The sequence below is a fragment of the Mesoplodon densirostris genome, chromosome 11 (genome assembly GCF_025265405.1).
Source record: "Mesoplodon densirostris isolate mMesDen1 chromosome 11, mMesDen1 primary haplotype, whole genome shotgun sequence".
Classification (NCBI taxonomy): domain Eukaryota; kingdom Metazoa; phylum Chordata; class Mammalia; order Artiodactyla; family Ziphiidae; genus Mesoplodon; species Mesoplodon densirostris.
In genome coordinates this window covers 45,790,079-45,817,740 of record NC_082671.1, presented here as the reverse complement: position 1 = coordinate 45,817,740, position 27,662 = coordinate 45,790,079, and the positions used below count along the sequence as shown (strand labels likewise).

Genomic DNA, 27,662 nt, shown 5'->3' with positions numbered 1-27,662 from the left:
TTTTTCAGCTTAATGAAGGTTCTTTAACATTTACTGCAAGACTGGTTTAGTGGTGATGAACTCCTTTAGCTTTTGTTTGCCTGGAAAGTTCTTTATCTTCTTTTCAATTCTAAATGATTACTTTGCTGGGTAGAGTATTAACTGGTTGGAATTTTATTTCTTTCAGCACTTTGAATATATCATGCCACTCCCAGCCTGCAGTTTTTGCTGAGAAATTGGCTGATAGTCTTATGGGGGTTAGCTTCTGCATAATAAGTTGTTTTTCTCTTGCTATTTTTAAGATTCTCTCTTTAACTTTTGACATTTTCATTATAATCTTGGTGTGGCTCTCTTTGGGTTCACCTTGTGTGGAACACTCTGGGCTTCTTGGATCTAGATGTCTGTTTCCATCACGAAGTTAGGGACATTATTCAGCCATTATTTCTTCAAATATGTTTTCTGCCCCTTTCTTTCTCTCTTTCCCTTCTGGTACCCCTACAATTCAAATGTTATTCCTCTTGATGTTGCCTCATAGGTCCTTTAAGCTATCTTCACTTTTTAAATATCTTTGTTCTTTTTGCTGCTCTGTTGGGTGAGTTCCACTGCCATGTCTTCCAGATCACTGATTCTTTCTTCTGCTTCATCTAGTGTGCTGTTGAACACTGTTAGTGTACATTTCAGTTCAGTTATTGTATTCTTCAAACCTGTGATGTTTGTTTTCTACTTTCTTTTATTATCTATAATTTTGCTTAAAGTTCTCACTGTGTTTATCCATTCTTCTCCTGTGTTTGGTGAGCACTTTAATGACCATTACTTTGAATGCTTTCTCAGGTAAATTACTTGTCTCCGTTTCATTGAGGCATTTTTATTTCTTTTCCCTGGGTTTTTATCTTGTTCTTTCATTTGAAACATATTCTTTGACTCCTCATTTTTGCTTGACTCTCTGTGTTGTTTCTATGTGAAATAGCTATGTCTCCCAGTCTTAAAGGAAAGGCCTTGGGTAGGAGATGAACCTTATCATTTAACCTTTCCCTAGCTTGTTGTCTCTCAAACATTGTGTTTGTCTAAGCAGCCTGATTTATTCTGGGTAGTTCTCAGTTGTTGAGAATGTGCCAGGACCTGTGAGTGTCCTAGAGGAGGGATCTCAGTTTTGGGCTGATTGAAAGTTAGACCTTCAGGCAGCAGCTTTTAAGATATGCAAATATATACGGTCCTGTGGGACTGAAATTGTAGACTCTGCTGGCATCAAGACCAAGAACCCGGAGGTGTCCCTTTGAGAATGTTGCAAAATTCTGGGCTCCAGTTGAGTGTATAAGCACCTTTCTGGGAGGTACTGGTGAGCTGTAGTGAAGTCAAGTGAAAGTACTGGCTAATGTTCCCTGAGAACACTTCTGTAGCATCTAGATGTGTGGTTAACTTGAACTCTACTTCTCAGGCTGACACTCCAGGACAAGTAAATAGGCCTTTTGCATGGGAAGACTGGGGGTTGTTTCAGTCTGCTGTCTGTGCAGTGCCCTGGGGGTGGTAGCCTGCCAAGAACTATCTCTCTAATTGTTTCAGACCTGTGGAGCCCAGAAAGGCAATCCTATTGGCCATCAGAACTAGGCTGACTCAAGGAGCATTCCCTGTGTGGGCTGTGCTCACCTGGCCACTTTGGTAGGGCCATGGGGTAGTAGTGCGCAGGGGCAGGTCACTCACCTGGCAGGTTAAAACATGTCTCTTTAGGAAACTTGTAAATTCTTTGTTTTTTTTTGAAATTATGTAAATCTTTTTTAAAGGCTAAATAAGCCCCTTGAAACCTTTACAAACCAGAAATGTCTCTCTCAAGGATATAGAAGCCATTGCTTTGAAATGTATCAAGGATCATAGAACCCCCATCTCCCAGTCTCCAGTCTAACTTAGATGCCTGGCTTCAACTGCAAAACCATGAATTGCCATAAAAATATGAGAGGCATTTATTATTCCTTTGGCTAAAGGCAATTAGCTAATATGGTTGGCCACCTCAGTTACCAGGTGAATCTAGGATGAACTATGTGTGAAAATTGGTGCTGTCAAGTCCTCTTACTTGAGGACTAGTTATTGTTTATTTTGACAACATGTATGTAATGGGTTGTATCTTCTTGGATATATAAGAGGGTAAGATTCCTTTCTGTCTCTGCAGTCTCTTTAGCACATCCTTTGCCTGTAATGCACATCATATTCTGGTTTAATGCTTATTCAAAAACAAAACTTTTTTCTTTCTCTTATACCTTTCTGGAGAGGGATTCTGGGGTGGCAGAAGATTTTGTTTTTAATTATATTTCCCCCACAGACCCAAAACAACCTTGGTAAGAAATGTAAATGAGGCAGAAAAATAATTATCACATTCTCATAGTCCTCTCTCTCTTTCCTCTCCCTTTTCTTGTCTCTCCCTACACTTCCTATCTGATAGTTCCTCTTGAGAATTTATTTTGGTATAAAAATAACTGTGCTCAGGGTCATCACCTATAAAATGGGGAACAATAAAACAACTTATATCACAAGATTAAATGATTTAATTCCCACAAAGTGCTAAGGATAGTGTATGACATGTAATAAGCACTATATATATTTGTTATTGTTAATATCACATAATGGCAAAATCTTTCATCAAACAGCAAGTCTGTAGCTACGTGGCTCACAGAGTTTCCACCAAGTACAAACAGGTAGTGTGTTGAGTTACCCACCATTTGGGATTATCTCAGACTAGTTTTCTTCTTTATCCTGTGCTCTGCATCAGCGTCCCCACCTAATCCTTCCTGACTCTTCTCCCACTGCTGCTAGCAGTGTTGACAATAAAATGAAACCTCTCACCTCTAGATATGATCACTTCACAAACAGGATATATATTATGCTGTGCTACCTCAGATCTGGTAAAAGAAACAACAACAACAACAACAAAATAAAAATAAAAATATTCTCCTTAGCCGTGCTTCTCATAAATGTGGTAAAGGTCAAATGATTTAAATTTCAGCAGCAGGGCACCAATAAAAGGGCCATGAAGTTGAAATTCTTGAGCAAGGTGCAAATTATGAGGGATGAGTGTCATTCTTTGCCAGGAACTTGGAGGAAGATTAAGACTTCTCTGGAAGAGACTAAAAGATGGAGTGGGAGGGATGAAAGCTGATAGCTGGGAACATCTTTTAACAGAAAATGTGCCCTTGTGCTAATTACAGAAAGGTGCTCATCTTATATAGATAAATAAGCGGAAAAAAAGAAACTCCCTCTTAGAAGAAGACCCTTGAGATTATGGAAGGTAAGCTCAGCAGAGCTGGGTTCCAACCCTTATTTGCCTATTCAAGTGAGTGTCATTGTGAAATATGAGGACCACACAACTAGACACTGCTGCTGGCTGGGTGCTGCTACCACTTTCTATCCATGCTTGCACCTCTCCTATGCTTAATAACAAGTAGTAGATTAACACCTGGGACTAGATACAGAGATCCTGGGACATAATTACAGATCCTGGAAGGGGCAGTAGATCTGAGGAACGGTCCCACCTAGTTCTGCCTTTGATGGTGGTGAGTGAATTTCCCTACCCATGTTTCTTATGCAGTCTTTAATCTTGCCAGTACTGAGCTGTTTTCATAGCTACTTCCCACTCCATGTGATCTCTTAAAGGATGATAGAGAAGTAGATTGAGAGAGATAGCTTATAGCTTTGTGAGAAGATTATTAAAGAAACTCATAGAACATTGGAATGATTTGGGAACTACTGTGACCCCCTGCCTCAGCTGAAGTCTGTGTCAGTGAAGAAGAGATCTCTCATTTTTCTAGGCGAATCATAAAAGGAAAATCTATAAAATCACCTCCTTATTTACCTGAGAGGCTAAGTGCATTGAATTTCTAAAGTTACTGTGTTTCATTGAATCTGATAAAACATAGTTTGTAAGACATAATTAATTTTATATTCCATTAAGACAAGTATATGTATTTTATATATATATATATATATATATATATATATATATATATATATATACACACCCACACACACAAGTATATTGGTTGACACTGCCAACTGTTAGACCCATTCTATTTCAGAGATATTCAAGTGCAGAAAAATGTACATCTTAGAATAAGTGAAATATAGCATCTCTAAACACAGTAACTCCTGCTGTAATGAAATCCCATCACCTAGCAGAAAATGGAGTCTAGTTACATCTAGTTACTTATTTGAAATGTTTAACTCCTAGAAACTTCCTCCCTGGCAACTCAATTCCAATCTTTCTGTATACTGACCTTTAGTCAAAGATGGGACATTTGTGAGAGGAACTGATGTTTTGGGTATTGCATGAATTGTCTAGAAAGGTATAATCATATAGATCCTACACAGCCTGCTTTGCTGGACAAATTGGCATTTTCTTGTGCGAGGCTGACATCTGCTGGACAAGTAACGCTTGAGCAAAGCTTTGTTTTGCTATTTTAGAATAAATTAAAATTTTTGGCAGGGAAACCTAGCTGTGGTGCATATACTCCACATTTTCTATTTGAATTTGGTAAGTTTAGCAGTTAATTTCCTTTTCAAATTTTGTATGCTGTGGCTGAGTTTCAATGAGCTTTAGAATGAGAGCTTACCCTCAGGGCATCTTTAATATGTGACGATGAAGCCCTTTAATTAAACTAGTCTTTCTTAACCCTCATGGGGTGCCAGAATCACTGTCTGTGAGAGACTGTTTATAAAGATGGCCATAGCAACCCTCCCATTCCACATTGCCTTTTCACAGTGTGACTTTGCCACTCCTATTGAAAAAGTAAAGTCTGTTTTCCTTCCCTTTGAATCTAGGTTGGCTTTGTGCTTTGATTTGAGCAATAACATGTGGTAGAGGGGGCATTGTACAACTTAAAACATATCCTTAAAAAGAGCCATTGCAACTTCAGTTTTTGCTGAACATCCACGTAAGAAAGACAAGTTTGACTACTGAAGAATGATTCACCACATGGAGAGAGTGCCTGACTGGCTGACAGTAGCACAGAGATTCAGCACCAAGGCTAGCGCCAATAGGGTGAGCCCATTTAGACCTTCTAGTCCAGCCCAGTCAACTAGCCAAAAGCAGCTGCATAAGTGAACCCAGATGAACCAAGCAGAATAATCCCCCCAGTAAACCCACGAAATAGCAAGAAATAATAAATAAGTTTTCCTTTAAGTCACTAAATTTTGGGTGGTTTATTATGCAAAAATAGGTAACTGCTAACACTAGGAAACTTTCAAAGAAGAATAAACAATAATGCCCAAGTCCAAACCTAAGAGATTTGTATTTAATTTTATTAGGTGGAGTCCAGGAAATAGCAATTTTTTAAAAAGCTTGTAAGATTGGGATTCACTGATCTAAATATTTTGCCCATGATTACCTTTTCTAAAATCAGCAGCAGCAACAGCAACATCATAACAGTTATTCCAGCATGGTACATTACCTACACAAACTCTCTGTAACGTTTCATAGGAACAAACAAAGTTAAGTGATTTGGGCAAGATTATTGAGCTAGTAGGAAGTAGGTCATTTGACTCCATATCTTAAAATTTTTCAACTACATATAGTAGATTGCTGTCTTCTGACATTTACCTCTTTTGTGAGTGACTGATACATACAAGCTATATATCTGGAGATGAAAGTTATGAGTAAGAGAGAAAGTAGAGTGATTAGGACCCTAAAACCACAGATAATTAGAATTAAAGGAGTTAGAATCATAAAGACCTTTGTGATTCTGGACCAGTAACAATGAAATTTTGGTGTTAAACAAAAAGCTATTGGACTAGGAAGTGCAGTAAATAGTACTAAGACATTAAAAATGGAGGGAACCCTAAGCAAGATGATTCATTTACTTAATTCAAGAAATATTTCAATTCTTCCTATCTTGGAAAAATCATTATCTCTGATGCCATATTCCCTGTGGTCCTAGCGGATAGGCAGTTGAAATACCAGGAGATTAATTTCTGCTTAGTTTACATAATAAATCTTTAGTCAAAATTTTCAAAAAATAAAGGAAAGCTCTGAAAGAGTTAATACTCAAAATTCATATCTAGAGGAAAGACATTTTAGCTGCAATAACTACCTACGTGAGATTCATTGTCCTTCTTTGAGGAGAGAAGGAGAGCCCACATCAGTACATCAGAGCCTAGCTGCAGAATGGAACTCAGAGCCTAAATGAACATACATGTGAGATACATTGAGGACTCTTGCCTAAGTCCTATGATCTGGGCTGATTAGAAAGTAGCTAAAAGCAGGTGCTGGGGTATAAATCTCCATGGCTGGTCTTCATCTGGTTGGTCTTCACCTGTTGCAAACTACAATGCTTCTCAAACTTCAATGTGCAAGTAAATAACCTAAGGATCTTAATAAAATTTGATCCCTTAAGTCAGGGGTGGGGAAGGGCTGGGATTCCACATTTCTAACAAAATCCCAAACGATGCTAATACTGCTGATCTGCAGACTACATTTTGAATATTAAGGTTATACAGAATTTTCCCCCCGAATAACAGTTCTCAGACTGTGATCACCAGACCAACAGCATTGACATCACTTGAGAATTTGTTAGAAATGCAAATTCCTAGGCGCTGTCCAGATCTATTCAATCAGAAACTCTGGGAGTTGGGACCCAGCCATCTGTAGTGTCACAAGCCCTCCAGGTGATTTTGATGCTAAAGTTTGAGAACCACTGATCTAGAAAAGTATTTATCCAGCCATAATAGAATTACACTAGGAGCTTAAAAACAAAAAAAATCAGTCCCTGGGCTCCACGCCATACCAATTAAATCAGAAGGCAGGATGTGGGACAATTCACTGTGAGTATTTTAAAAAATCTTCCTATGTGCTTCCAATGTTCAGCGAGGTTTGAGAACCACACACACACACACATGAGAGAGAGAGAGAGAGAGAGAGAGAGAGAGAGAGAGAGAGAGATCCACTTCACTTACTTCCTGAGTCCTTGCCAGCAAAAGTCTGGTAGAGGTGGTGGTTTCTGGGTCTGCTGGGCCAGTGGCTCTCCTCCTCCTCACTGTTGCTTTGCACCTGTAACCAAGATCCCGGCAGAACTCAGTCAGTGCCAGTGTTGGAGAAAAGCGCAGAATGGCAGATAGCTGTAAGGGAAAGAGGCTGAATGTACTTGAGAGACTTGGCCTCTTCTCTTGTGGTAGGAGCCTGGTAGTGAGGAAGGCAGGAACAGCTCTACATTCAATGAGAGGTGACATACATGCAAATGACACTGCAAATCATCATGGCTTCTCTTTGTGGCAAGGATTTGAGGGCTTTTCCTCGAGACTCTAGCACTTGAAGGCAGTACTGTCTATAGACCCAGGCAAGAAGAATTCCAACTTTTAGAGAGCTCATGGGATGAAGAGTTGGTGGACCTAGAGGATGTGTCCACTTTGATCTTGTACTACCTCTTCTAGAACATGCTCTGGATACCCAGAATCCCCCCAAATGCTATTCAAATGGCCCCAAGCCTGTTTCAGGGAAATGCATTGGCTTTGCCTGGTGTCTGTTCTCTCAAAGACCAGCCTTTCTCCTAGTGTATGCACTCCCAGGCCTGAGTGATGACTAATGGTGGTTATATGTGTGGGTAGGGGGTTTGTGGCATTTGAATATGCAGGCTGGGGTGTTCACATATGTATGTGCAAAATCCCTTATGGTGCAGGGCAGATCTGGCCATGGGAAGAGAAGGGGACAGGATGGGGAGGATGTCTGCCCACCCTGCCATGTTCTAGCACTGAAGTCCTAAGAGTGAGAATTCTAGATTTGAACCTGAACTTCTAGGACTTTGTGGTTACATACTTGTCAAGGTAGAAGAGAAGATTTTATTTAATCGTGTTTAGCCTAGTGCATAACCTCTATCTGTACCCTTGTGTGGATCCCACAAATGACCGGGGCAGGTGTGCTTGATGAGAAACTTCAGTGAAGATCAGATTAGATAAGGAATTAGAAAAATAGTGCTAGAAACCTGGGCACTCTTAAGAAACCAGGCTCATTTCTTTTTCTCCCTCCTTTTATATTAACCCATTCCCAAAGATTTCTGAATGTAATTCAAGAATTGATATATCTGGTGAGGAAAAGGAGCCTGGATTTCCTTTACCCAAGGGAAGGAATCCAGAGCCTTTCTCTGCCAGCCTCTCCCTCACTTTCAACCCACTCACCTCCAAGTCCAAAGTGTCCTGCAGCTGCTGGGTTAGAGATTGGTGCAGTTCTGTTCTCTCTTGGCCCTGTTTCCATCTCTGTTGGATGACGGACAGGTCCAGTGATTTAACCTTCCTGCCCATGGGATTCTTCTGAAACAGACTCTTTCTTGCTCTGCTCTTTCTTTTCCAAAAGGTCTCATCCTTGGATGAATGGGCTTCCTTACTGGTGGCTTGTAGACCCCACAGCTGTCTTTTTACCTGTGCAGGGTCTGTGCTCCACTGTAGATCTGCTCTGGGCAGAGAATGTGTGCAACAGGAGTTAGAATCCAGAGTTTCTGGTGGTTCTTGCAATGTGGACATCCCCTGCTGTGTTTCCTCTTTAAAGCAGAGGGCACATGGACAGGAAGAAGTAGGCAGCTTTGTACCCCTGATAGGGGGCACAGGATCTCCCTGTGGGACTGGCCCAAACCCAGGGTCTTGCTGGAGGACCAACTTCTCTCCTCGCACTCTGTCCATCACTTCCCACACCACCTGGTCTAAACTGTTCCTTTTGGGGGTGTGGTCGGGTGGTGATAGCCTATCTCGTGGGCATGTGTACAGGCACATTTTGGAGATGGCTTTCCGGAGGCGCTCTCTGGGTGAGTGAGGTTCAGGTTCTGGGGCCAGAATCTTGATGGATGGCACATCAGTTGGGTTGCAATTCCAGAACATGTGGGATGGTGTGAACTTTTGGACAGGGGTCTTAGATACGTAGGAGTAGAGACAGAAGAAGGCATCGGCGGTGACGGCCAGTGTTTGCACTTGCTTAAACCTGCCTGAGTGCAAGGGTTGAAGATGGTGAGTCTAGGGGTCATCAGCAAATTACTTCTTGAATCTTTCCCTTCAGTAGCCTTCCTAAAACTCAAAATTCAGAAAGAAGGTGCCATTTTCTCTACCAGCGTTTCTCCCATTTAGATTTCTGACACCCAGGATTCTCTTTCTTGACCTTCTTGACTTTTTGACTCCCTATCCCAAATAGTCCAAAAATTAATTCTATATGGGATGAAAAACTTTTCTGTATCTTGATTTAGCATAACCTTTCTGCTGTCAGTATACAATGGTCTCTATCACTGCGTTTGCCTTAGATGACAAACATGACTAAAAAGGGCAAAACTAACATTATTTTCTTAGTAAGAAAACTTTAGGGTTATAGAAGTCTTCTTTGATAGCAGCAAATTTGAGGGATAGCAATTACTAGGCAATGGACAGGGGTAGAGAAATTTAGATGGACTATATCATTTCTGCTAGACTTTGCTTCTCAAAGTGTGGCCAGTAGTCCAGTAGCATTGGCATTAATTGGGAAGTTATTGTAAATACAGACTCTCAGACTGTATCCTACACATTTTAGCAATATCCTTCAGTAATTCATACATACACCCATGTTGGAAAAGCACTGTGATAAACCATATATCCATTAAACTGTAAGTGTCCTAAAGGCAAGAATCATGTTTCTCTTGCCTAGCTGCTGTTCTTCCAGAATTTAACAACTAATTATGTACTTGGCACATAAAATAAATTCAACAAATCATCCTCAATCTTTAGTGTGCATAAGAATCATCTAAAGTGCTTGTGCAAATACTCCAACTCAAAATCCTTGTTCCAGCAGGTGGAGCTCAGAAGCGTAGTTTTACCAAGTTTTTAAGTTGAATCTGTTAAAAGAATCTGAAACAGCACTATCAGAAACACTATGTTGGGGACCTGTAAAAGAATATAATTTGAAATATACTGTAACATATAGAATAAAATAGTCTTTTATCCCTCATCCAGGTAGAGAAGCCCTCTCATATCTTTCCTTAGTATGGAATTGGGACAACTTAAATCATTGTTTCCCTAGATGTGGTCTAAGGATTATTCATAAGAATCATCGGCGTGCTTACTTAAAATAAATATTCCTGAGCCCTTCCTTCTCTGGAAGAAAAGCCTATGAATATTTTATTAACTCCTGCACAATTTAACATAATTAACAGAACCACTGCCCTAAATGAAAATGATTTTAATGAGTGGCTATAAATGGGGAACATTCAATAATTCCAACTGAGAAACAGAAAATGGGGACAAGATTTAAAGACATTGTTCCTATTTGATTCAGCTAAAAGAGAGAAGACCTAAAGAAAGTAATAGTGATATGAGGCCTCTTGAAGACAATTTCTTCAAGAGAGAGAAGCAGAAGTCAAAGTTCTCTATCTTCACTGAAGACAGCATAGGAAGAAATAGACACAAGAGACAAAAGGTCGAGTGAAGTTGACCAAGAGAAAGTAGTATTTAGAGCCACTGATCCCTGTTGTGAATGACTGGAGGCTGGGAGAGAAGTTGAGCATATATCTGTGGTAACACTCACTGGCCAGCATGAGGCACGGGTCTTCCATCTCAATCCTCCGCACCTGGGACTTCAGGAAGAGCTGGAAATCAATGCCTTTGGCCTGAGACGGGGTGGTGAAAAATCGGGCAGGAATTCGAGAAGTGTCTTTGTGGTCCTCCTGGCCAAAGCCCAGACTGAAAAGGACATCTTCTGCATCTTCTTGTACCTTGTCCAGAATCTCTGAGATGCTGCAAAGAGGGGGTTTGGGTAAATAAGCAAAGCTCTGAGACACAGGGTAATCCAGAGTATCTAATAAAAGTGTCAGGAGACTGAGATACCTTTCTGGCCATTTCTCCCTCTACCACTGTGACTGAGAAAAGCTTTCACTTCTCTGAGTCTAAACTCTCTGTCTGAAACATGGGAATTACAATCTCGCCCTGGTTTAAAAATTGAACGAGATTCTGTCATGACTACAGTGATTACAGATGAATGAAAATTTGCTATGAGAGGGATCTGAAAAATCAAAAGCAGTCTAGATGCAAAGAAACCTTGCGGTTGTGTTATTAACCTGTCAGTTCCCACTTGCACATACTATGATACAGCTGGCTTTTGCCAAGCGCTTTGTAACTTGCTAGCCAGCTTGTGCCAGTGGCTGTGTGGGACAACCAGGCAATGAGTGTGTAAGGAAAATAAAACTCATTTTATTCTCACCCTGAGGATAAAATTTTATCTATACAGGTATGCTCAAAACCTGATTTTGAGAACTAGGCCCCTTTACAGCACAATTTCAGGATAGAAGTCCTGCATTACAGACCATACACTTTCTCTCTGTCTCTGTCTGTCTCTCTGTCTCTGTCTCTCTCTCGGTATGGCACCAACATATGTCTACATCCAAAGCTTGGTAGCACCAAGCTGGGTGACGCTAGAGCTCACCAACTATGTGTTCCAAACAACAATGTGGGTAGGGGAGCTGTGAATTATTTGAGGCTTTGACTAATCACTGTTACTCTCTTCAGAAAGGATGCTGGGCTTTTTGATCCAAATTGAGACCATCTTATTCAAGTTAATAGCTGGATAATTGGAATCCCTGGATCTATTCTCGTGCATTCCTCCTAACTGCCAATTTTATCTTCATGATCCTAAGTTTCCTTATCTGAATTGTGGGCATAAGACTAGATCACCGAGGATGGGGGGAGATCAAGGTGGCAGAGAAGGAAGATGCTGAGTTCACCCACCCCAACGAACAGAACAAAAATACATCTCCATGAGAAGCAACTCTCGCTGAAAACACATTGGAGACTGATACACTCTTACACAGCCAAGGCTGTAAAGCAAGAACTACACGGAATTGGGTAGGAAGAGAAGAGAAACAGTCAGGTCAGGACCTGCATCCCTGCAAGGGGACACAGAGGAAGAGGGGGATTACATGGGCTCTGGGATCCTCCCTGGGGAGTGGGCTGTTCACACCACAAATTGGGCACCCCAGCCCTAGGGTCTGATGCTGGGCAGAGGAGTCCCATTAGCTGGCTTGAAAACCAGTAGGACCAACAGGAGGGCTGCAGGAACCCTAGACTCTGCTCGCGAAGAGAGCGCACTCGCTCGCTGACTCCCTGAGACAAGGAGGAGGAAGCAGATTGAAAGTGTCTTGGCTCTGGCCAGCTTCCTGCGACCCACACGGGGCACCCACTCTAGTCCCTCTTTCTCCATGGTGCATCTCTCCACTAGAGTGAAGGCTGCCATTACTGAGAAGAGTGTGTAGCTGTGGGTGATGGAGCTGGCTTGGACCTGGCGCTACATCTGAACCGGGCGATGGCAGCCATTACTGGCGCTCCCAGCAGAGGCAGATGGAGAGAGGTCTGGAACTCTGACTCGTGTGCCAGGACCGCTCCCCAGTGGGCCCTTGCTTGCAATGGGCACCTGCCCTGGCCCTTCTTGCTCCAGCCTTGCTCCCCTCTGGGGCGAAGGTACCAATGGTGGGATGCAGGAGAGCACACACTCAGAGGAGGTGGAACCAGCTCAGACCTGACCCTCAGGAATTCTGCTCCAACAACTTAGGACACAATCTTGCCCCGGCTAGGGTGCTGTGAGCCACTGAGCACAGGAGAAGCCCTGGCTGACACCAGGCTCTGGCTCTAGCCCTTCCATCTCCAGCCACAGCTTCCACTAAGGTGATAGCTGCCAGCACACCTCGGGGGGAAGAGGTGACTTGTGTCCACTTCAGACCCGGTTATAAAGCTACAGTCATCAGAACAGTTTGGTACTGGCACAAAAGCAGTTATATAGATCAATGGAACAGAATAGAGAGCCCAGAAAAAAAAACCCATGCACTTATAGTGCATGATAAAGGAAGCAAGAGTATACAATGGGGAAAAGACTGTCTCTTTAATAAGTGGTGCTGGGAAATTGGACAGCTACATGTAAAAGAATTAGAAAATTTTCTCACTCTGTATAAAAAAATAAACTCAAAATGGGTAAACACTGTTCCATAAGAACAGAAGTCATAAAACTCCTAGAAGAAAACACAAGCAGAATACTCTTTGACATAAATTGTAGCAATATTTTTTTGGATCTCTCTCGTAAGGCAAAGGAAACAAAAGCTAAAATGGACAAATGGCACTTAATTAAACGTAAAGCCTTCTGCACAGAAAAGGAAATCACTGATAGAATGAAAAGACAACTTACTAAATGGGAGAAAATATTTTCAAATGATATGACTGATAATGGGTTGATATCCAAAATGTATAAATAGCTCATACATCTCAATATCAAAAAACAAAGAACGTAATTAGAAAATGGGCAGAAGACCTCAACAGACATTTTCCCAAAGAAAACATACAGATGGCCAGTAGGCACATGAAAAGATGTTCAACATTGCTAATTATTAGAGAATTGAAAATCAAAACTACAATGAGGTATCACCTCACACCAGTCAGAATGGCCATCATCAAAAAGTCTACAGGGCTTCCCTGGTGGCACAGTGGTTAAGAATCCGCCTGCCAATGAAGGGTACATGCATTTGATCCCTGGTAGGGGAAGATCCCACATGCCGTGGAGCAACTAAGCCCGTGCGCCAAAACTACCGAGCCTGCACTCTAGAGCCCATGAGCCACAACTACTGAGCCCGCATGCTGCAACTACTGAAGTCCATGTGCCTAGAGCCTGTGCTCCACAACAAGGGAAGCCACTGCAATGAGAAGCCTGCGCACTGCAATGAAGAGTAGCCCCGCTCGCCGCAACTAGAGAAAGCCCACGTGCAGCAACGAAGACCCAACACAGCCAAAAATAAATTTAAAAAAAAGTCTACAAATAATAAATACTGGAGAGGGTCTGGAAAAAAGGGAACCCTCCTACACTGTTGGTGGGAATGTAAATTGGGCAGTCACTATGCAGAACAGTACGGAGATTCCTCAAAAAAACTAAAAACAGAGTTACCATATGATCCAGCAATCCTACTCCTGGACACATATCCAGAAAAGATGAAAACTCTAATTTGAAAGATACATTCACCCCATTGTTCATAGCAGCACTATTTACAACAGCCAAGACATGGAAGCAACTTAAATGTCCATCAACAGATGAATGGATAAAGAAGATGTGGTGTATATATACAATGGAATATCACTCAGCCATAAAAAAGAATGAACTAATGCCATTTGCAGCAACATGGATAAATCTAGAAATTATCATACTAAGTGCAGCAAGTCAGACAGAGACAGATAACTATCATATGATATCACTTATATGTGGAATCTAAAAAAATGATTCCAATGAACTTATTTACAAAACAGAAATAGACTCACAGACATAGAAAACAAACTTAAGATTACCAAAGGCGATAGCAGAGGATGGGGAGAGATAAATTAGGAGCTTGCAATTAACACATATACACTACGATATATAAAACAAACAATAAGGACCTACTATACAGCACAGGGAACTATACTCAATATCCTGCAATAACCTATAATGGGAAAGAATCTGAAAAATAATATATATATACACACATATATTATATATATATCTGAATCACTTTGCTGTACACCTGAAGCGTTGTAAATCAAATATACTTCGAAAAAAAATTTTAATGCAGATATCTGAGTCTCATCTCCAGAGATTCTGTATTAACTGAACTGGGGTGTTGCCAGGGCTAAGGTTCAGTAAAGACAAATCACTAAAGATAGTTAATAGCTAATAAGGTCTCAAATTCAAACTCTGACTCCAAATTCCAAACAATTTTTATTATAGCACACTAGTTTTCATCACTTTCCATCTTGTTTTAAAGTTATTTGTGTGTGTATTTTTTTCACCCTATAGGCTTGGTGGGCTCCTGGGGGCAAACTCTTTGTCTGTTTCATCTTCAAATCCCAGACAGTCATTGCCTGGCCTGCATTTGGGGGTACAAAATTATCTGAATGAATCAATATTTTATTGCCTCAATCAACCAATCAATCAATTAATACATTTATTGATTGCTTACTGAGTGCTTATAAGTCCAGGAACTGTGATGGTACCAATACTACACCTCCTGGGGTACAAAGTTCAGGGGAGGAGACACTGTATTTTATACACAGCACTGAGCTCTGAGCAGTAGATTCCTCTGCATCCTTACTATTCTTGAAGCAAATATTGTTATGCTTGTCAAGTATGTGACTACATAAAAGCTCTAGTAGTATACCCCAGAAAAAAACTGGCAATGGTTCTTAGTTCCATTCGCTTCTACCTCTCATCTTCCCCGCCCTTACACCCCTGCCAAACTTGGCACCTACCTTGAACTAGTCTTGTTGGTCCCACCAGTCATGCTGCTGGAAGCCAAACTGCAGCCAAGATCCAGTAGCTGCCCAGGCCGGGCTGTCTCCAGGAAACTCCTGCAGGGATCAATGCTGAAGTCATACTAATCTTGTGAGCAGTCTGCACCCTGGTTCCTAGACATGCCCTACTGGGCATTGTCACTCCCTGCTGGGCACCTTTGAATCATCTACTGTAAAAACTCAATCTATGGTCTCATTGCTAGTTGGAAATCTCACCCTCTATTGTGAATCTTCAGCTCTTTGTTTTTAATTTCTTGGACTCTGACACTCACCCCAGTTCAGTATGTCCTGAAGGAGACATTGTTCAGCCTGGGTCAAGCAAACACTTACCTGGAGAAGAGTTTGCTGTTGGTGGCCAACAGTGTGGCTGGACAAGGAACAGAAAGGCAAAGAAAAAGTTAGAAGGGAAAATGCAAATCACCTAAGCTGTCCCTCCGAACTTAAAACTCAGCCCCCTCTGTTCCCCTCTGCCGCTACTATAGGCCCCTGAATCCCATGAACTCTGTTCTTTATATAAGTATCTGAAGATTATCAAACACAGACCTGGACAAATATAGCAGAGAAAAACCGGCCCCGAGCCTCTGAACTTCTGAACCATGCCTGGTGTCCAGACAAGAGTTTCTCTGTCCTGAGGAGGACAGAGTCATTCAGGCCCCCAGGCTAGTGTTCCTGCCTCACCACGTGAGTCTCTACAGGTCCCAGAAGACACTGGTAGGTTGTGGTACCTCCATCCTTTATCCCAGCCCTTATTTTCCTCCAATGGAGTCTCTCTCTTACACCCAGTACTCAGGCTGCCTGGGGCTCCCTATACAGAAAACCACCTCAAAGATGTCTGGGCGGCCACTTTTATGGTGATTTATATATTCAGGGGCCGAAGGAAAGCTCCAGTGATGCACCAGTAGATGTCTTGACAGGCTGGTGAGGAAGTATTTCTGGGCATGTGACACTTGCTGAGTTTTCCATTAGATCATATGAGATTGCTCTTTCCCTGCAGATAAGATCCCAGGGATGGGCTGCTTCTTTCTGCAGTTCTCCCCTTCCATTCTATCCTTAATTCATCCAGTAGATAGCCTCTTCCTCAATCCCAGCCTCAGAGAGCTGTGCCACTTACCTTCTGCTCCGAGGGTCAAGTCATCTTCAAAGCTGGTTCCATGGCTGGGGCACCCTGTCAAATAATAAGGCAAAGGCTGCAGAAAATCAGACTTGGACTCACACACACACGCACACACACAATCACACATTAGTATACACATCTACAACCACACAATTACAACATACATCCACATGTTTGAAAAACTACCCCAGCCATACATATACTAACTCAGAAATCACATTCATATTTTGATTTAAAAAATCACGTAAAAACTCACCTATAATTAACCTGTCCCCTATATCACATAGTCATGTACACAATCCTCTGCCAAAGAATTGACACATGGGGGTATGCACTCACACATAAACATGCATATATAGACACACATATTTTATTTTATTTTGAATTTTTGAATTTTATTTTATTTTTTTATACAGCAAGTTCTTATTAATTATACATTTAATACATATTAGTGTATATATGTCAATCCCAATCTCCCAATTCATCCCACCACCACACCCCCGTCACTTTTCCCCCTTGGTGTCCATACATTTGTTCTCTACATCCACACATATTTTATAAAGCTCGTTTTCCATAGCAGTGGTTGTCAGCTGAGCAGCCACTAACAGAAGATAACCTTTGAGGACTAGTCAGCCTGTGGGCTCTGACCCAACACTTACTCTATCCTCTGGGCCTCCTGGACTGTCTTATGACCACTAATAGGTGTTCTGTAGGCAGTGAAAAGATAGCATCTTACGCACGCATACACATGTGCATGCACACACACACACACAGCCGTGTCACTGTCTAAGGTAGAGGAACAAGAGGAGAAAGAACAGAGCCTCTACTTACCGTTGTGGATCAGCTGTCCTGCTTCCTCAAAAAACCCTTCTTCAAAGTATCTAAAAACCAAAAAGAATCTCATAGGTTTAAATTGCTACATTTTCGAAAGGGTTTTTCTTCAAATATTTCCCACAAGTTCACGTAATTTTCCAATAAGAGTCAGTAGTATTTAAATTACTCTTATGTTGAAGAAAATGGAGAGTGATGATTTGACTGACAAATCCACAGAGGTAGTCAGAAGGTGCTGTATTTTATTTATTTATTTATTTATTTGTTCATCACATTTATTCATTTTCATCCTAATTAATAATAAATAGAATTAGTTAAAGCAGGAATAATGGATTTGAGAGTTGTTAGAGATCTTGCCAACACACAGACACACAACACAATTTCTTACATAAAATAATTTTACATCCCAAGGAAATTATCAGTATGATACACACACATATATATGTATATACATGAAATTTCATAAACTGCCATGGTGCTGTATTTTAGATTGTGCTGCCGTTGTGCTGATAACTGTGTCCCAAGTCAGTTTAGCAAGGATTCTTCAGTAACTAGGAAATAGGAAAGATACGGAAGCAAAACTGGAGAAATATATTTACAGAAGCAGGGGTCTGGGTGCCATTAACTTTCCATCAGAAATACAAATATTGAAACTAAGAAAAAACTTTTAGGAGGTCATCTTATCTTCCTACACCTCCTTCCTTTTCTTTGAGCCCCGTTCTTGATGAATATCATGTCTTTCAGGAAGCAGCAGGAACTGCATCTTGGTTAGAGATTACATTTCTACATTTTGAGATATGGGCTTATCAAACATTTACTGTCTCCACAGGAAGAACAGTTGGAATTCAGCATACGTGGTAGTGAGAAACAACTTAAATGAGGAAGAAATTATCTGTCTCAAACGGGTGATTGAAGTTGTCTGTGAAAAAGCTTTGAACAGGACCAGAGCACCTGGATTCCAGTCCTGGCTCCTGGCTGCTGCTATGTTCCCAAATATTAAGTAAGGGGATTTAGTTGCCTAGATAGTATCATTATCTAAGTTCACTTCAAACACTGACGTGTTGTGAGTTTTATAGTTGGCTTTCCTGAAAGTTTTAAAAATGGAAGTTGCGCATGATGTTTTGAATGTAATCTCAAATGGAGGCTGGAATAGAGAAGAGTTGTTCCAGTGAGTTAACAGGGAAACTGACTGGAGAGCATCCATTGGAGCTGGTCTTAAATGGGCTTTCTTTATCAGTCTCCAGAGATCTAGGCACCTCTCAGGCTACTGGAGTATCAGTTCACGAAATGTATATTAATGAAAATGGGCTTACAGACTCAACATCTGTAGAACGAGCTGTGTTTAATTTTACAAAATAAATCCCTACATATATAGACATCTTTTGCTGGTACTTTCCTTTCAATAGTGAAAAAATCAACAATATTGTCTAAAATCTGGATTTTTACATGTCCTCATGAGAAAAACCGTACATCAATATATGCTATAAAGTGTGGAATGATACTCAAGGTAATTAAGAATGGGTAACTCTAATAAACACAACTAGGACTACAAATACATACTTCTCTTCCTAATATATAATTACATAAAGATATATATTATAATACTACAAATGTGTTAGTATATATAACATTACAAATATTAGTATAAATTAATATTTCCTATTACTATTAAAAAACATTATAACAATATAGTCAACTACTAGAATGCTGAGATCTACTGTTGCCTTTAATGCTTGTGCTGTAGCTACATAGTAATGCAACTACTAAAGCCTACAATTACTATAACTACAATAAAACACACTACTGTTACACTTCTAGGTATGCAATCAATGGAAATGCCTGTATACGTTCACCAAAAGAAATAATGTTTATAATAACTCAGAATTGGCAGACCCCCAAATCTCTAGTTATTGTAAAATGGATAAATTGCATGATCAATAGACAATGCTTCACAACAATGGAAAAGAATGAGCTATTGCTGGGTGCAAACACATGGATGAACGTCACAAACATAATGCTGAACAAAAAAAAGACACATAAAACAGTGCATATTGTATGATTCTATTTATATAAAGTTTAAAAAGTACAAAATTTATCTTTGATGCTACAAGTCAGGGTATTGGTTACCCTTGGAAGCAGGGCAGTGAACAGAAGGGGACAGAAGGAGCTTCTGGAGCGCTGGTGATGTTCTATTTCAGATTTCATCACTATATTCCCTTTGAGAAAATTCATTGAACCATATATTTAAGACTCGTTTATTTTTCAGTAAATACTTTATACTTCAATGCAATTTATATTGCTATTATTTTATATTTATATGTAAACATATGTATATTTATATGTATACATTTATATGCATATTTATATACAGCTTTATTTAGGTATAATTGATAAACAAGGGACTGCACATATTTAATGTGTGCAACTTGATGAGCTTGGACATATGTAAACACTTGTGATACCATCCATCACCAATCGAACTAACAGACACATCCAACAACTCCCAGAGTATCCTTGTTTCCCTTTGATTTTTTTTTTTGAAGTAAGAACACTTAATATGAGATTTACCCTCTTAACAAATTTTGAAGTGCACAATACCATATTGTTAGCTATAGGCACTATGTTGTACAGCAGGTCGCTAGAATTTATTCATCTAGCATAGCTGAAATTTACATCCATTGAGTTGCAAGACAATTTATATTAAAAAGAAAAATGCTACTGATATGTATGCTATACTTCAATAAAATTTACATTAAAAAATACCACTGATAAAATTCCTTATTTGCCCAAAGCAAAATTTAGTAACACAATATTTGTTGGGTGTACATCCTTCATTTCTATTTTCTAGCTGTGCCCTAGCAGGCATGTCCATAGTCTCTATATGAGGACCAGCTCAGGCTGACCCTTGTGATGGTATGCTTTTCTATGTGTATGTGGAATACACCACAGAAGTATGGACATAGGCCTGGATCTGTTGATCCATGCTCAGCTCCTCTGAGCATGGTGGTTTGAAATGTCATGTCCCTCATCCAAGACCCAGGCCTTTTGTGAGTTATTGCTTAGAACGTAAAATCAATGACTAGAGACTAGATCCATAGCTGCTCCTCTCCACATTTGCACTGAAAGGTCCCTTAGCATCATTTCAAGTCTGACATAGAAGAGCCAAGCTACTGCTCTTCCTGTATACCCAATTCATAAACAAAGAGTAGGGAGGAGGATTGGACTGTGAGAAGAAGCATGTGGCTATTTTTAGCTCCTTCCAGCAATTTCCATAGATTCTGCCTGCAGAGACTGATGAAATAAAAATTCATTTTAAGGCAAGCCAAAAATTTAAACAAATTTTTTTTCTGCCCATTTTGGCCTCCTTCCTCCCCTCTGGTGCGCATTGTGCACCTGCATTATGCATTAACCAGACCTCTGCAATGGCAGAAATATCTGCTCAACTGTAGAGATCAATTTTTCTTCTTCTGGCACCAGCCATGTAATGCCCTATATGATAATATTTCTTTCTCAATCCTATGTATGGGGTCGTGATGACCCACCTCTCGCCTTGTACATGCAGACATCTTTGGGGAACTTTATGTACAATTCCAATAAGTCATTTCCCTTAAAGATAGTGACTGGTGCAGAACAGACTGGTCAGATGACCTGGGGAGACACAGGGCAGCACCTAATAGAAGTTCTTAGCTTCAATACTTACTTATGACCTATTAATGTTACTAGCTATATTACTTGTAATCTTATTTTACAAGATTATTTTTTCTTGCATTACCATATGTGTGACTGAGCCTCAGATCAAATTAATGATGATTAGGTGACTTGAAATGATTGATCAAATATGTAGTTCTATAAGATCAATGAGAGTGATAGTGTAAGTCTAGATATAGGAAGAAACAGCAAGAGGAGACAATTTCCTGGACCATAACAGACCAGTAAGACAGGTGGTCCAGAGGCTTTTGGCCACTGTTAACAAGGCCTAGTCCAGTAATAGTACATTGAGTGGCCAATCAAAGAAATCTTCACCTGACCTGGGAATAAGCATTCCTAGTGCCATGGGACAAACCGGTCATGAAATGCCTCTCAAAGCTTGGTCGAAATTAAGACTGAAAGGGAAGGGATTGTAAAGTGAAGAATGTTGCCCACCATCCAGTTCTACAAAAATCAAGTCATTAGCCACTGCAATTGCTGACCTACAATACACCTTGAAGGAATTTCAGGGCAAAGATCAGGAGAAGGCACTTTTGTGCTCTGGGAAAACTGACAGAACTGGCCCTCAGATAGTTAGATATTTTCAGGAGAAGTTTTACTCCCATTCCTTCCTAACTTTCTTCCTTCCTAGAGGTAATCACTGTCCTAAAGTTGATATGTATCATATCTGTACACACTTTTCCGATAAATAAAAGGATACAGATAGATGCCAGGTAAATAGATAGATGGACTTATTTTGTGAAATTTTAAAGTAGCATAAAGCTCATCTTTATAAACTTCATGCAGGGGAGCAAAATTTGCCACCCTGAAATGTCTCTTTGGCATGTGGATTATTTCAAGCTGAAAACAACCAAGGCTCAAAAGACTCAGGAAGAAACTCTGACCTTCTCCCTTAGCTGCCTAAAGAATTTGGATAGAGGGACTGTAACAGGAATAGAGACCTCACTAGAGAATATGAACTAGGTGTGTAGGAAATCAGAGTCTGCTCAGTATCCCATTGTCTTTACATAGTCCAGTAAATGTTTGTTTACCAAACATTTGCTCTTTCGTCTCCATGTGAATTGCCTTCCTCCCCTTTGAAGTCCCAAACCACTATCCCCAGTATCATCTTTTGTCTTTAGCTGAGGATGGTATTTAAGGTGAGGGTTTCACCATTTTGGTGAGTTACTCAGTTCTCCGGGGTGTCTCCCATGTATACATGTTATTAAACTTTTGTTTGATTTTCTCCTGTTAATCTGTCTCATGTCAATTTAATTCTCAGATTAAAGAATTAAAGAAGAACCTAGAAAGAAGGGTAGAGGAAAATTCTTTCCTCCCTGACACTCACCACTCACATATTACTACAGAGTATAAAGCACTTGTACACATATAGCATTTAAATCTCACAAGAATCTTTTGGAACTTTATTATTCTAGCTCTCCACTTTACAGAAGAGGAGTCTGAGATAGAATTTCAGTTGTTTGCTTACAGCTGGTTATACAGATGGTTAGCACAGGAATTAGGCTCGAATCTTGGAGGCTTTTCACTCACCAGATGACTTTTTCATCATAAATTTTGGTTCAGGGTTTATCTTGGTAGAACATAGGTAGGGAAAGGTGATTTCTGGAATTTACAATCTTGTATTTCTGGGAATTTATTCTTTTCAACTAGAATGTAGTATGTTTGTGGTCAAGGAGCATATTTTAAACTACTTGGCACCCCTCTAGGCCATTTAGACAATCAGACAGCAAACACACGGTCAGTAATAATTATTGACTTGAATTGATAAGACTGAAGAATAGTTAATGGGATAAAGACAGTAACTGAGCCCACTGGTTCTCCTGTATGTATCTGGAGAAGCATTTTAAATCCTGGGACAGTTCTCACACACCCAAACCTGCAAACATTACCACCATCCATTTACTTCCCTATATTTTGATTACCTTTAAGTAACTTTGAAATTCCGAACCAGATTATGACAATAAAGACAACATGTTTTGTAGACAACAAAAACACAAAATAAATTCTTCCTGGCCTTACCTCCCAGGGCAGAGTTAAAATCAACAACCTTGGATTATACAGTGCTATTTATTTCCTACCAAGTAAGCCAGGATGGGTTTATTCAGATGGGTTTATTAGATGAAAGGCTATATACAGCTTGAAACATTTCTGAAGAGGAAATAAAGAGTAGGCAGGAGTTATAAGTTCTGAGAATTCATTATCACACAAATGATCACACTTAAATAGGTCACAGAAGCTTTCCCTCTGTGTCTGGGTAGACTGAACCTAAAATGGTACAGGCAGAGGGGGTGTAGGGTTTCAAATTTTTAAATGTTTCTCAGGAAAGAGATAACTACATTTTGCCTTGAAGTACCTGCTCCAATTCGTCACTGCTTTGAATGACTGGGGTAAACCCTTAGCCCCTCTTCCTGTGTTCTTCAATAGAAATAAACAACATAATGATTCATAATGAAGAAATACTCTGACCATAAGAACAATTAGGTTTCTAACTCCTCTTTTGTTACGCAGTGTAAAACTCCAGTCTGAAGGGAAAAGCAATGGAGCAGGAATCTGGAATTTAGCCCAGCTCTTCCCTGTGGCTATCCATTTCCATCCTTCTTAGTTTTAGACCAGGTCCAGCCTGTACTTCCAGATCCTCACCCTAACTTAGTCTCAGCCCAGAGATGCATTTGATTCATAGCCCCAATCCCCACACTCACCCCAAATCTTTACAGTCCCCTCTCCCTTATTTCAACCTCACTTCTAATCATTACACCCGATTAAAATTCATGTCCCTGTGCTCTGAGTTATCAAGAGTCAGAGCCTGTTAGCACACCCAGCCATCAACCACGCTCAGTCCAGCTGCCTCGCCAGCACTTACCCACAATCCTGCAGCCAGTCTTCAATCTTGTTGATTGGATTTCCTAGAAAAGCCAGACATCAGATCACCGTGGAAACTGAAGGAAATCAGACTTCCTCCCTGAAATTCACCCCATTCCACAAACTTATCATTATATAAGCCACCTCATGACTCCTTTTTCTTCCCATAAAACTTTTCTTTAAGATAAAAGAGGAATATACCCATGTATAAAAATAGTGGATATTTCTTCTCTCTCTGCCTCTGTGCCCCCTTTCTCCCAGAAACTTGGAAAATACCCCAAGGTTTGGGAACAGAAATAGATCCTTCTCTTAAAAGAAAAAAAGGAAAAGAAAAAAACAAAAAAATAAAAAGCACAATTTTGCGTTTGCGCTTTTTGTTTCCTACCAAGTAAGCGAGGGTAGGTTCACTTACATAAGATTTACTTTTTAATTTATTTTTTACTTTTTACTCTTATGTCTGCAGCGTCATTGGAACCTAAAAGAAGCTCTGTGAGGCATGTGGAAAAGGTACTGTTACTATCTCAGGTACTAATACTTCAATTAGACAAGCATGTCCTAGAGCGGAAAGCGACTTGCCAAAGGTCACGTCACACAGCTGAGTTGCAGCCAGAGTCCAGGCACCCAGATTGCGCGTAACCTTGTTACACAGACAACACAGAAACACTCCAAACATTCATAGAGAACCCTGGCCTTGGATCCTCACAGATAGCTCCTCAGGACAAGGCAAAAGTGTGCCTCTTCCTTTTTCCCAATCTTACGCTGTTTCTTTCTCACGTAATTCATGCCTCATATTACTTTACTCATCTTCCCTTAAACTCATTTTAACCAAGTCAAAATAAGCCTCGTGGGGGGGGCCTAGCCTAAACCCAGGACCCGCTGCCCGCACTGCAGACCTGGGCATCTGGCATATTTTCCATATCACAAGAGAACGTTTGATGTCTAATGGCCTCTTACCTTCCTGGAAAACATCATCCAGGCCAGAGGGCTCGGGATCTGGGACATCCTGCAGGGCTGCGGCAGCCTCCTCTTCCAGGAGCTGGGTCTGCCAGTGCCGGCTCTGTCGGAGCCAGGCCCTTCGCCTCTCCCAGGACGTGGGGCTCAGCACAGAGCCCTCCATGGCGCTGGTTCAGACTTCAGGGCCTCCCGCCACAGGTATGCTGTCCTGAGAGTTGGAACACAGTGACGCGGCCTCATCCTCTGGTCAGTAATCACCACTCCCAGGGCCGCCCCCACATCTTCCCAGCTCTGCAGAAAGGAGCGTAACCCTCTGCCCGTTCCGGAGGAGGGAGGAGATGTCTGGTTCCTCCTCCAACTTCCAACGAAAGGAATGCTCTGATCAATCTAAACACCAGGTCTTCCAAGTTTGGAAACTGGAAATATCATATGATTTAAGGGACACTGAGAAAGCGCTTCTGACTTGAAGAGCTGCTACTGCTCATGACAGGTGAAATGCTGTATTAGAAAACATTTTCTTTAGTTCTTAAGAATTTTGTCTCCCAGAATCTTCCATTGTAATTAAAATATCTTTAAATTTGCAATGTGTAAATTTCACTTTATTTGATCCTAATAAAGATATATGAAGTCTCAGATCTCAAAGGTTAAACGAATTTTCTAAGGTCTCACAACCAGGATGTCAGTCTAACTAGTCATTCTGGGCTTGTTTTGTTTTGTTTCCTATTGAGCATAGGACTTCTCTGGGGGCGATAGGGATGAGGGTGGGGAGAATCCCATAATAAAAACAACAAGGAGACATTGCCTGAAGCAATTAGCAGTTACCACTTTCAGGATCATCACTTTCTAATTTGTCAGCTTGGGTTTCTCCATGGCTCTGAGTTAATTGTCCAGTTCATCAGTGTGCTAATGTTTCATTTAACACTGCCTATCAACACCTCTGTATTCTTCCAAGAGATACATTCTGATGGCACGAGCCACCTATTCAAAGAGGAAGACAGAGGATGAATCATTCGATTGTCCAAATAGAGCTTAAAAAGACTTGAGGCTAATTAGTGTACAGTCATTGGCTTATACTCTGTCCTCCTGCCTCTTCCCCACCAGCTGCACTCACAATCCCCACAGTGAACAGGTGGAGGTGGGACCAGCCCTTGTCACTGGAGCCGCCATAAACGCTTCATCCTCATGGCTACACCTTTAACTGCTGGAGTAAGGAAAAATTAAAGGGGGAAATAAATAAGAAGAGTGCCAGTTTCCAGAGACTTCTGCTTCTCAAACACTTAAAAACAGAATCATCAGTGAAGCATTCAACAATTTAGGCACTAAAATACCTATTTTTGAAAAGAAAGTCCTGAACATAAAATGCATTCCTAGGGCAATAAAATTGTTTTGGATGTTTCTGCTTGTTACAGACAAAACATATCCAGAGAAAAACAGTCATAATTACTGCTGTCTGATCTGAATTCTTTGACTTCAGGTCCAGCCTAAGGCATGTCTCTCCCCCAAGGAGAGACAACAGTTGGCCCTATGAAACTTTATTAACCCCGGACACCCGGCCCTTTCTCCACTGCCTGTGCCTTTGAGGGGAAATTAAACAACTGAATGAAGTCTGTGGTGCATAGTGAAGCCACCAAGAGGGGTAGCAGAGAGAATTTGTTGTCCTTTGGCCAGAGCTGCTATGAGGTTATAAAATGAGGATGAAACTGCCACTCTAAAGAATTTAGGGAAAGAGTCTAAAAAGCCTTGTTAGTGCGCATTTACCTAGTCCTGCACCTCCATCCAAAATATTTAATAGGTTGGTGTCAGTCAGTCCCAGGAAGAAAATATCAAAGGCGGACTTGCCTATTGTCTTTAATTTCCAGAGCAAATGAATCTCACCTAAATCACAAGAAATCTTCAGGTCACAAGAAGAACTAATTTGGTGATCAGGGGAATTTAAAAGGAATTCAGGAAGGAAGGGAGGGAGGGAGGGAGGGAAGAAGGCAGGAAGAAGGGAAGGAAGGAGGAAAGGAAGGAGGGGAGGAAGGAGAAAAAGAAGGAAGGAACCTTCAACTCCCACACTTTATTCTGCCACTGACTAATGGTATAGCCTTGACAAATTCAATCCCTTCTCTGGGCTCAGTTTCTCAATGGGGATGTTATAGCCTAGCACAGTGTCAGAATCTCACTAATTGAGATGAGTGATGGAGGCCTCTACTTTGGTTTCAGCATCCTCTGTGATGCGAATCTATCCCACACTCCTCCTACATCTTTGAAAATACGTCAGACTCATACAGGCTCATTTCCCCTCTGCCCCCTGAAAACGCTTATCCCCCGTTCAACCCTAGGCTTTCCCCATGTTTTTCCCCTCCCTCTTCTTCCCTCTCAGCCTTTGGCACGCTTAACCTGAAAGCCCAACTCTTAACCAATTTCTCCGTGAAGCCAGGCCTGGATTCCACAGCCTCCAGATGATAGGCACTTCCACTGAGCTCCTTCCCTGCTTGATTTTCTTCTTCATTGTTCTTATCACTAACATACTTTATGTTTTATTTGTTAATCCAATTTATTGTTTATTCTTCTGATTAAAATAGAAGCTCCACAAGGACAGAGATTTTTGTCTGGGTTGTTCACTGTTATGTCCCTGCTGCCTAAAACAGAACCTAACTGATTTTCCCCAATCTCTGCTGCCACACGTGGATTATAGAGACCTGTTCACAGGGCAGTATGTGGGAACACCATAAGTACAGCAGTATTTGGAGGCTGGGAGAAATAGAATTGTCTGGTTAGTGGTAACAGAGGGAAGCTGTGCTGCTTGGAGATGAGAAACTGGGTATTCTTTGTGGAAATCCGGAGGAAGTGGCACATGATTATCAGACAAGCACATCGGCAGTGAGAGTGTTAGAAAGAATTGAAGGATGGATGCACACAGCTGTCAAGATGGCACCTTTGAAAGCGTGGAGGGTCC

General features: G+C 40.9%; 1 protein-coding gene across 1 annotated transcript in view; it reads right to left on the bottom strand.

Annotated features, from left to right (window-relative positions):
- The window catches only part of TESPA1 (thymocyte expressed, positive selection associated 1), a 32,594-nt gene extending 7,710 nt beyond the window's left edge, over window positions 1–24,884 (bottom strand). The window contains exons 1-9 of the mRNA XM_060113619.1: window positions 24,722–24,884; window positions 23,769–23,811; window positions 17,201–17,250; window positions 16,367–16,420; window positions 15,586–15,622; window positions 15,214–15,312; window positions 10,487–10,695; window positions 8,128–8,924; window positions 6,913–7,006 (exon numbers count right to left, since the gene is read on the bottom strand). Coding sequence (XP_059969602.1) covers window positions 6,913–7,006; window positions 8,128–8,924; window positions 10,487–10,695; window positions 15,214–15,312; window positions 15,586–15,622; window positions 16,367–16,420; window positions 17,201–17,250; window positions 23,769–23,811; window positions 24,722–24,884 — 1,546 coding nt within the window. The remainder of the gene's footprint in view (window positions 1–6,912; window positions 7,007–8,127; window positions 8,925–10,486; window positions 10,696–15,213; window positions 15,313–15,585; window positions 15,623–16,366; window positions 16,421–17,200; window positions 17,251–23,768; window positions 23,812–24,721) is intronic.
- Window positions 24,885–27,662: the final 2,778 nt, after the last annotated feature.